Source organism: Myotis brandtii, unplaced genomic scaffold (assembly GCF_000412655.1).
Source record: "Myotis brandtii unplaced genomic scaffold, ASM41265v1 scaffold456, whole genome shotgun sequence".
In the NCBI taxonomy this organism is placed as follows: domain Eukaryota; kingdom Metazoa; phylum Chordata; class Mammalia; order Chiroptera; family Vespertilionidae; genus Myotis; species Myotis brandtii.
The window spans coordinates 2897484-2908093 of NW_005367431.1; the positions used below are offsets into that span (position 1 = coordinate 2897484).

Here is a 10610-nt window from a genome sequence, read left to right on the forward strand (position 1 = left end):
GCCATCTTGGCTGACAGTTAATTTGCATAAAGATATGCTGATTAGCCAATGGGAAGGGTAGCGGTCGTACGCTAATTACCATGTTTCTCTTTTATTAGTGTAGATTGAATTAGCTTGCCAAGATACAGGCACTATGTTAAGTGCTTCACACTAACCTTCTAATTTAATCATCACAATAATTCTGTTTTACCAATCAGGAAACTAGGGGTAACTTGTGCAATGCTATATAGCTGTGGAGAAGATAGGTCTTGAAATTAAATGGATGAAGCTCCAATGTCCATCTCTTAACAAGTATTCTGCTTCGTAACAAAGACAGTACACCAAACATTAACAAAGTTTATCTCTACACAATAGAATTAAAAGTGATTTTGTTTTCTTCTTTACATTTTTCTGTCTATTCCATATTTTCTACTATGATGTTTATTACCTCTATAATCAGAAAAAAATATTAAGTAAAAGTTATGAAAACTACTTGGTAACATGGAGAAAAATAATTATTATATGTTAACTTGAAAAAACTCAATGTAGCCCTAGCCGGTGTGGCTCAGTTGGCTGGGCATTGTCTCATGCACCAAAAGGTTGCTGGTTCGATTCCCAGGCAGGGCACATGCCTGGATCGTGGGCTCCATCCCTGGTAGGGTGAGTGCAGGAGGCAGCTGATTGCATTCTCACATTAATGTTTCTCTTTCTCTCCCCCCTCCCTTCCTCTCTCTAAAAATCAATAAAAATATATATTTTTAAATTCAATATAAAGTAGGATTACAATTATATAAAACTATACAGGAGATAAAACAGAGTATATGAAATACTAATAGTAATTGTATTGTGGAGTGAGGACTAAAAAGTAATTTTTACTTATGTTTTCCATATTACTATTAATAGTTATATTTTGTAATGGATAAAAGTTTATAATTAAAAGAAAGCAATCACAATAATCGATAGCAGGTTTTTTCTGCCAAGGGCCATTTGGATATTTATGTCATTCGAGGGCTGAGGGTCATACAAAATGGGTCATATAAAAATTAGCCTGCTGACCTAGATGGTTTGACTCAGTGGATAGAGCATCAGCCTGCAGACTGAAGGGTCCCAGGTTCCATTCCAGTCAAGGGTGCATTCCCGGGTTGTGGGCTCCATCCCCAGTAGGCAGGAGGCAGCCAATCAATAATTCACTCTCATCATTGATGTTTCTCTCTCTCTCTCCCTCTCCCTTCCTCTCTGGAATCAATAAAAATATATTTAAAAAAAATTAGCCTGCTATATTTGGTCAGACGTTTAATTAACTCACCCCTAATGCCTTGACCAATGATTTTGTGGGCCTTATAAGGCCTGAGGGCCGGACGTTCCCCACCCCTGATCTATAATCTCACTACCTTGAGATAACGCTGTTAACATTCAATAAATTCTTTCTAGTCTTTTTCTAAGACCAACATGATCACTTACAAACACTAACCCGAAGGAACCAAAGAGAATTCTTACTCAACCTGCAGATAACACTAAGTTGCATAGGACCATTAAAAGTTGGATTCAAAATATGATCTTGAGGAAGAAAAGGAATGCAACTAACATTATGGAGTATCTGTCAGACAATGAAAAAGTGGAACTTCTGGTCTGAAAGCCTGGCTCTCCATGGCCTGGACAGGATAACAATAGACAAGGTGCTTGGTCTTCCTAAACCCTTTTTTTAAATACCTATTTCCTAACTACTTTCCCACAGCACTTCTTTGAGAAAGCATGGGTGTGTGTGTGTGTATGAAAACATTTTGTAAACTCTAAATTCCTGTATAAAGGTAAGAATCATTATTGTTCTAAGCCAACAGTAATAACAGTGGCATGTAATTCAAAAATCTTTTCAAGCACAAAGCAAAAAATATGACCCAAAAATAATTTCTGCGTGACTATGTAAATAACTAATCTTGATTCAAATTTACCTACCTAATATACTGCTGATAAGCAACGGTAAACTTTAGGTATGACCTGCACAGAAAAACTTGTTTATGGCTTGAATAATGCTGAAAGGATTCTCTGCAGGCAAAGGAGAGCCAGCCATCTGCATCTAGGGAAGCAAACTGGATCTCTTACCTGCAGCTCTGCTTCTAGGCCCAGTCGTCTGATAAAGGGATCAGTGACATGGTAGTGCCGCTCAAAGCTCAGGGCACCCCGCTCCTGGGGGACAGAAACAAAACATAGCTTCATTGATTTAATTCAACATGATTTATTATGTGCCTACTATATCCAGCACTAGTGCTGGGAACTACAGGAGTTAAAAAAGATAACAAGAAATCAGCTTGTGGGAGCTTGCACTACACTTGGGCAGGGATTAGAGAATAGAACAGAGTATGTAAGTATTAAATTGTGCTTGTTGGATTACAAAAAAAAGGAAATGTTTCCATATTAGGTTGGAGTAGGTGGGCATCAACTTTAGGACACATACTGTGTGAGATATGTGAAGGAAAAACTTACATGGTCCCTCCAACTCTATGTTTCCGTGCCTCTAGGAAATGGTCCTTGCCCTTGAGGGCCACCAGTCTAATGAAATCATGAAAGTCAAATGGACAAAGTTCCAAAAAGATTTAGGGATGCAGAGGAAAATACTATATGAAACACAGACTAACGTGCACAAAGGACATGGCTCCCACAGAGGCATACACTCGATCTTTCTGGATGGTGGCCACTTATATTTTAAAGTGGTCACTTATATTTTAAAAGATTTTTAATTAAAAATTTTTTTTTAGCATTTACAACATTTTCAAAGAACATTCTCATGTTCTTTTGGATTCCATTCTCAAGATCAGCCTGCAGGCAGACAGATGTTACTGTCATTTAACAACAGAAAGTGAGGCACAGGAGGTAAAATGACTAAAGTCTTCTAAGGCAGCTAATTAGGGTGGTGGTGAGATTTAGCAACTGACCCCAGCTTAGGGTTTATATATGTATGTATGTATATATACACACACACACACACACACACTCTAGAGGCCCGGTGCACGAAATTTGTGCACAGGTAGGGTCCCCAGGCCTGGCCAGTGATCAGGGCCAATTGGGGCCTTTTGGCTGCCAGCCGGGGCCTTTCTTTGTTCTGCACGACCCCCTGGTGGTCAGCACACGTCATAGCGAGCGATCGAACTCCTGGTCTTCCAGCTGAACTCCCAAGGGGACACTTTGCATATTAGCCTTTTATATATAGAGAAGATATTTTTGTTGATTTCAGAGAGGATGGGAGAAGAAGAAAGAGATAGAAACATCAATGAGAGAGAATCGTTGATCAGCTGCCTTCTGCACCACCCCCTACTAGGGATTGAGCCCTGCAACCTGGGCATGTGCCCTGACTGGGAATCAAACCATGATTTCCAGGTTCATAGGTCAATACTCAACCACTGAGCCATGCTGGCCAGGCCCAGCTTAGGGTTCTTACTAGAGAAGCACATCATGGTTTGGTGTGCATTAAACCCCTGTGCTCCTTTACTGAGGGTTTCCCTGACAAAGTCTGGGCTACCTCTCTAAATGAACTTGACTCCCTAATCATCCACTCATCTCACAGTACTGGAGTGTCTTCTATGTACATCCTGCAAAGGATAGGTGCAGGCTTTGTTTGGTACAGGAGACCCTCAAAGAGAAGAAAGAGTCTAAGCTGAACTGGGACTAAGACTCTCCCAGGTTCTTATATGTTCAATTTAGCAACTGGAGCCCTGGCTGGTTTGGCTCAGTGAATAGAGTGTCGGCCTGCGAACTGAAGGGTCCCATGTTCAATGCTAGTCAAAGGCACGTGCCCAGGCTGCGGGCTCGATCCCCAGTGGGGGGCGCGCAGGAGGCAGCCATTCAACGATTCTCCCTCTCCCTTCCTCTCTGAAATCAATAAAAATATATTTTAAAAAATTAGCAACTGGAGCAGCACAAAGAAGCTACATATACTCCTGCTGCAACTCCCACACATACATATGCATGTGCCTAAGCACGCACAAACACACATACACACACACAAATGTGCACACACATGCACACCATACTGATGGTTTCCCTCTCTCACTAATCTGTATTAATCTCAGCGACCCAGGTACAAGCACTTGGACAGGGGAGTCTCCATGAATTTTATTGGTTCTAGTCCAGAGTCTGTCACTAATTAGCTATGTGACTTTAGGCAAGTCACCAACTCTAACCCTCAGTTTCTTTGGCTAAAAACTGAACCTATGGGGAAGAAAGGACCTCAATGCTCTGGTTTAGAGGTTTGGGTGGCTTACCTTGATCTGCCTATTAATGAGGTCTCTAGTTATGTTGACTTTTGCCATCTTCTCTTAATGGATTCAACAGAAGGAAGCTAGATAAAGATCTTCAGAACCCTTGAGCATTCCAGCAAAGCCCAGGTCCGCAGGACATACATTTAATTACCTGGGGAGGAAAAAAAATCATCAAACCTTGGGGGATGGAATAAGGCAGCTTCAGAGTCCCGATTTCACCCCTAAAACAGCCCCCCAGCCTACCCAGTGAACTGGCTATTGCCTGTGATTTATGACACAGTGCTCAAGATCTCCGGAGCAGTGGTCGGCAACCTTTCGGACCTCACGGACCACCAGTGGTCCGCGGACCACAGGTTGACAACCACTGCTCTGGAGGACAAGTGGCATAGGGGAGGGGGAACAATGGCTCACAGCCACAGAAAGTAATGGAACAAACACCGAATAAGTCATGTATACTTCACCAGAAAATGGGGGGTTGGGTATGAGTATAAAGGAAGATAGAAGCATATCCTGAAAATAAGACCAAGGTACACAGCAAGAAAGACGTCAAGTTTCACTTGCTCAGAATGCATCTGTGGCAACCAGACTGAAACTTTTTTTTAAGTGTTATCCTTTTCCAGTTTTGTTTTATTTTTGTATTTTAGAGAGAGGAAGGGAGAGGAATAGAGAGATAGAAGAAACATCAAAGTGAGAGAAACATCGATCGGCTCCCTCCTGCACTCCCCTTACTGAGGATCTGCCTGCAACCTGAGCATGTGTCACGACCAGGAATCCAATCTTGGTTCATAAGTCGATGCTCAACCACCTAGCCACATTGGCTGGGCTGAAACTTTTAATTAATGCTTCAAATCTCTGACCCTCAGCTTGGTTCTCACCAAAACCAAATCAGTATCACAGACAGATCATAAAGCCCTCTAATAGATTCACAGAATCAAAGAGTGGACAGGAGATGTAATGGGACCATGTCCAATATCCAATCTGATAAAGAAATCCCTCTTCAATATCCTGATAGGTATGCTTTCAATCTTATAATTTCTTGAAGCAATCTATTCCTGTTTTATAATTTTGATGGCTAGAAAGACCTAGTAATCTAATTTCTGATAATGTACCATAAGAAAACACAAAATGTAACCTAAAAGTTCCATAACCCTCCCCCAAGAAAGTTCTATACCCAAGCATATTCATCACAAATTTTGTAAAAACAAGAAAAAAATTTGCTTTTACAAGTTTCTAATGATAGAGGGGTTAAATAATGTACGGCCATATTATATTATGCAGCATTAGACATGCTACCTATGAAAGAAAAATGCTTACATCACATCAAATGTTTACATAATAACATGATGCTCTTTCAATAAATAATACTATCAGTTATTTTTTTTTCATTATCATCTCTCTCGTAAACTTTTTCTTATGGAAAATTTCAAACATAAACAAACTAGAATCTATATATATAAAAGGCTAATATGCTGTGTCCGTCCAGGCAATGACGTCATGTAGCAACGCCCGGCTTCCTTTCCCTAGTGACTAGCCTCCTTGGAGTTTCTTCAGCCCAGGAACATGACTTGCTTTATAGCCAGGCAGAAACATTTTGCACTGTAACCAAATGTCTGAAGTGTTTTCCCATGCCTCATCTCATTTGGTCCTCATAGAAGTCCTGGAGTAGGTAGACAGGAGACTCGGTGGAATCCTATTGTCTTTTCATTAGCTGGAAAATGGAGATTTAGAAAGCTTAGAAACTTGACCTGACTGAAAAGAAGAAATGGTGGTCCTTGAAAATGACTTCAGGTTTTCTCACTGTGCAGAGTATAGTCAAACACTGATGCAGTTAAACATTTTACCCTTTGTTCTCCCTGTGTGATCTATAATAATAATCTGCTTCGTGTTGATATTTATTGCTGTGTTGCTGATAATTACCTGAAAGAGAAATTGGGGTGCTTCACTGGGCTGGAAAAAGTTTAGCTACATCAGAAAGCAGGTCTAATTAAGTAAGTTTATTCTATATCTATAAAAGGCTAAGCTGACTCACACATGTGTGATACATATAAAGCTCTCGCTGGCGCCAATCGCACACGTGTTTCCATCTGTCATTGTTGATCATGAATTTGGTTCACACTTCTATTACCGAGAAAGGGCAAATAGTGATATTAAAATATTTCTTCTTTTAATTTCCTTTCAATGTGCACAAATTCGTGCACCAGGGCACTAGTAACAAGTATAATGACTTACCAAATGCCCATCACCAGCTTTGGTAATTATGAACATCTAGCTGATCAGGTTTTACCTATACTCCATCCAAGTCTCCCCTAAAGTAATTCTCAAACATATTATTTCATCCATAGACAGTTCAGTTTATATCTCTGAGAAACAAGGACAATTTTATAAAAGTAAGCATAATGCCACTATCACATCTAAAAAAATTAATAATTCCTCAGTAACATTAAATATCCAGTCCATGTTCATATTTCTCCACTTGCTCAAAAATGTCTTTTTACTGTCATTGTGATTGAATTAGGACTCAAATAATGTCCACACATTGAGTGTTGTTGTCCCTTTTAATCCATGACAATTCTCCTCTTCATTTTTTCTGTCATTTATTTGCTGGAGAAATCATGTCACTTGGTCTAGAGAATTTCCCACATTCTGGATCCACCTGATTGCGCCTTTGTGAAGTCCTTTAACATGTTTCTCTGTCCCCTATATTTCCTGTAAACTAGGATGGTAGAATGCAGGTTCAGTTTTTTTACAAGACTACTCATAGCTGATGCTGTGTACTTCCTATTACATCCCATCAGTAGTCATATACCATCCTTTGCCTCTCTTTTTGTGACGACAGTTATCTTTTTTTAAAATATATTTTTATTGATCTTTTACAGAGAGGAAGGGAGAGGGATAGAGAGTTAGAAATATCAATGAGAGAGAAACATCCATCAGCTGCCTTCTGCACACCCCCCACTGGGATGTGCCCGCAACCAAGGTACATGCCCTTGACCGGAATTGAACCTGGGACCCTTCAGTCTGCAGGCCGATGCTCTATCCACTGAGCCAAACCAGGTAGGGCTCTTTTTAAAAAGGAAATACAGGGCGTGGCAAATGTAAGTTTACAGTTGTTTGTATGTAAAATAATACAGTAATTAATATTATGCACTTACTATATACTAGAAATTGTGCTAAGTGCTTTATATTTATGCATTCATTCAAGAAATGAGCACAAGAAGCGTCTGTTATATGCCAGCTACTATTCCAGGCCCAGGGAATACAGCAGTGACTAAAACAGGCAAGTTCCTTACTCTCATGGTACTTGCATTCTAGCAGGAGGGGATATATAAAATAAAAATAATACAAATAAAATAAGAACATATCCAGTAGTGAAAAGTGCTATGATGGAAAAAAAAACACAAAAAAACACAAGTTGACATGAGAGATTGATGGGCTACTTTTAGACTCGAAGTCAAAGATGATGAGGTGCACGTGTGTGTTTTCTGGTTGCTCAGCATTTGAACCCCTTCCTATATTTTGCTAATTCCCCATCTAATGAGTCTGGTTAGAGGCAGAGCGCCCCCCACTATGAAGTAAAAATGGTGGAGACTTAAGATTCTCTTTCTGAGGCTCCCTTGAAACTAGAGTGTGTAAACACAACCCTGGTTTTGCCAACCTGGCACATCAGCCCCAGACCTTAGTTGGGATCTGGTATCAAAGAGTCAGAGGACACGGAAAGTCCATGCTGGCAGCAAGGGGCAGCTACAATGGCCATGAAGGTCCAGTCAGCTGGTGATAGTGATATTAGCTACATAAGGGGTGGAAGTGACTTCATGGACTGGTTCTGTGAATAATTTTGGCTGTGGGTCTTGGCTGCTACCCAGTTTCCCTTGTTCTAGCCCATTCTTCAGGCCTGGCTTTGTGGCCTTCCATATTTTGTAAGTTTCCCTAATATCCTTTCAATAATCAGCCAGAATTGGTTTCTGTGGCTTACAACTACAAATCCTGCCCAATGCAGAGAGGCTCTCTGAGAAGATGACATTTAACCTGAAACATGAATGGCAAGAAATCACAAAGAACTAACTAGGGGAGGACCCTTCTGAGGAGAGAGAACTAGTGCTATGGCCATATAGAAAGACTGGCTCAAAAAAAAGCTTTCACTGTATGGTAGATGCTATTACTATCATTTTACAGATGATGAAATAAAGTAATAGACATGAAATGATTTTCACAATGCTACACAGCTAATAAACTGGAGCTGGAACTCTAACTCAGAATTGTATGCATACTATTAATTTCCTAGAGCAGTGGTCAGCAAACCGCGGCTCGCGAGCCACATGCAGCTCTTTGGCCCCTTGAGTGTGGCTCTTCCACAAAATACCACGTGCGGGCGTGCATGTACAGTGCGAAATTGACTTAAAACTTTAAGTAAAGCTTATTAAGTTAATTTTAGGGAACGTTGTGGAGTGAAAGAAGATGTAGTGTCGAGGATTGAGAAAGGTATGTTGAGATGGTTTGGACATATAGAGAGGATGAACGAAAGGAGATAGACGAAACAAGTATACAAGACGAATGTGGATGGGAGAGTTGGAAGGGGTCAACCTCAGCGAACGTACCTCAATCAGATTGAGGACGTTTTTAGCAAAGGCCAGCTTAGGAATACCCTAATTAAGTTAATAACAATGTACCTACCTATATAGTTTAAGTTTAAAAAATTTGGCTCTCAAAAGAAATTTCAATCGTTGTACTGTTGATATTTGGCTCTGTTGACTGAGTTTGCCGACCACTGTCCTAGAGTAATGATCACTATGAGAATCCACCAAAAGAGCCAATTAAATTGTCACTACTCATTCACTAATTTTCTTAAAACATTAACTGAGAATTTACCAAGTATCAAGCACTGTGCTAGACATGGAGCAGTACTGAGATAAAAGACATAGAACTTATACTAACACAGCACAGAGTCAAAGGCAAGGGGCTTTACATAAGATTGGTGTGTGGCTTGGAAATACTAAAAGGAAAAATCAGAGAAACCAGACAAGCAAAAAATCACTATAACGTAGGTAAATAGTAAAATGGAAACTGGAATTTTAAAACACTATCAGACTAGTATGCAGAGGTTTCCAACACCAAACATCAAATTTAATAACTCAGTTGGTATTTCTGTTCCCATCATAAGATGAAATGATAGCATATCGGCAGATAGCTCATTCTGGGTCACAGCCCTCCCCTCTCAAGAAAACAGGAATTCAGTGCCTTTCCAGAAATGCTTATAGGCAGATAGGCACAAGTGGAAATACTTCTAAGCAGGGATTATTTAAAAGATTAACATTAGGAGGAAATACCCTCAAATCTACCAAAAACATAACTAGCGCCATACTTCAGTCCAAATAGCCCGGCCAGCGTGGTTCAGTGGTTGAGCATCGACCTATGAACTAGGAGGTCACCGTTCGATTCCAGTCAGGGCACATGCTGGAGTTGCAGGCTCGATCTCCAGTAGGTGGCCTGCAGGAGGCAACTGATGAATGATTCTCTCATCACTGATGTTTCTATCTCTCTTTCCCTCTCCCTTCCACTCTGAAATCAATAAAAATATTTAAAAATAATAAAAAAGTATCTCAAATATAAATAATCAGATCAATAAATGGTTATCTGAATATGAGAAGATTTAATCATGGTCCAATTTTAAAAGCATTATTTTAAGGAGGGCTCTGAAACAGTCAATTCTGCAGAGTAAAGAACTAACTCATAGATATGGAATGATATGAATGAATGATTTGGAATCGACAAAAGTTTTATATGTATATACACACACATACATATCTATACATCTATATATATAAAAGACTAATATACTAAGTGTCCAACCGTCTGACCGGTCACTATGACGTGCACTGACCACCAGGGGGCAGACGCTCAACACAGGAGCTGCCGAGCTGCAGTGACTTGGCAGCGGTGGTTCTCGGGTGATGCACCCTGAAACTAGAGAGGAGGGAGCCCGATTCCTCGCAGGGCCATGCGATTCCACCTTCAGCTGTGGGTTATGTTGTTGCTGGGGCACTGTCGGCCCTGAATCTGATTTACTGCACACTTGCGTTTGCATTCCACACCCTGTAAGACAGCAACTTTGCAGAGTGCACCCTTGCACTCCAGGACCCCTTGGGGGATGTCGGAGAGCCGGTTTTGGCCCAATCCCTGCAGGCCAGGCTGAGGGACCCACTTGCCGGAGGGAACCCCGCTCACTCCGCAGATGGTGGGGAGGGACCGTGGGAGGTTGGCTCCAGGGCGTGTCCCACCCATCTTGCCCAGTCCTGCCCCACCGGCCACGTTTTAATTAATTTCTTTTGAACGTGCACGAATCCGTGCACCGGGTCACTAGTGTGTGTGTGTGTGTGTGTA

At 40.9% G+C, this 10610-nt stretch overlaps 1 protein-coding gene across 2 annotated transcripts in view; it reads right to left on the reverse strand.

Annotated features, from left to right (window-relative positions):
• Positions 1-10610, reverse strand: part of WDTC1 (WD and tetratricopeptide repeats 1) — a 52406-nt gene that overhangs the window by 31016 nt on the left and 10780 nt on the right. Inside the window, exons 1-3 of one of the 2 annotated variants that reach the window (XM_005875135.2) lie at positions 6462-6592; positions 4236-4383; positions 2080-2163 (exon numbers count right to left, since the gene is read on the reverse strand). In XM_005875135.2, the coding sequence (XP_005875197.1) occupies positions 2080-2163; positions 4236-4283 (132 nt within the window). In that variant the 5' untranslated portion in view covers positions 4284-4383; positions 6462-6592. Of the gene's footprint in view, positions 1-2079; positions 2164-4235; positions 4384-6461; positions 6593-10610 lie in introns of those variants that run through there. The other variant, XM_014546843.1, reaches the window with a different exon arrangement.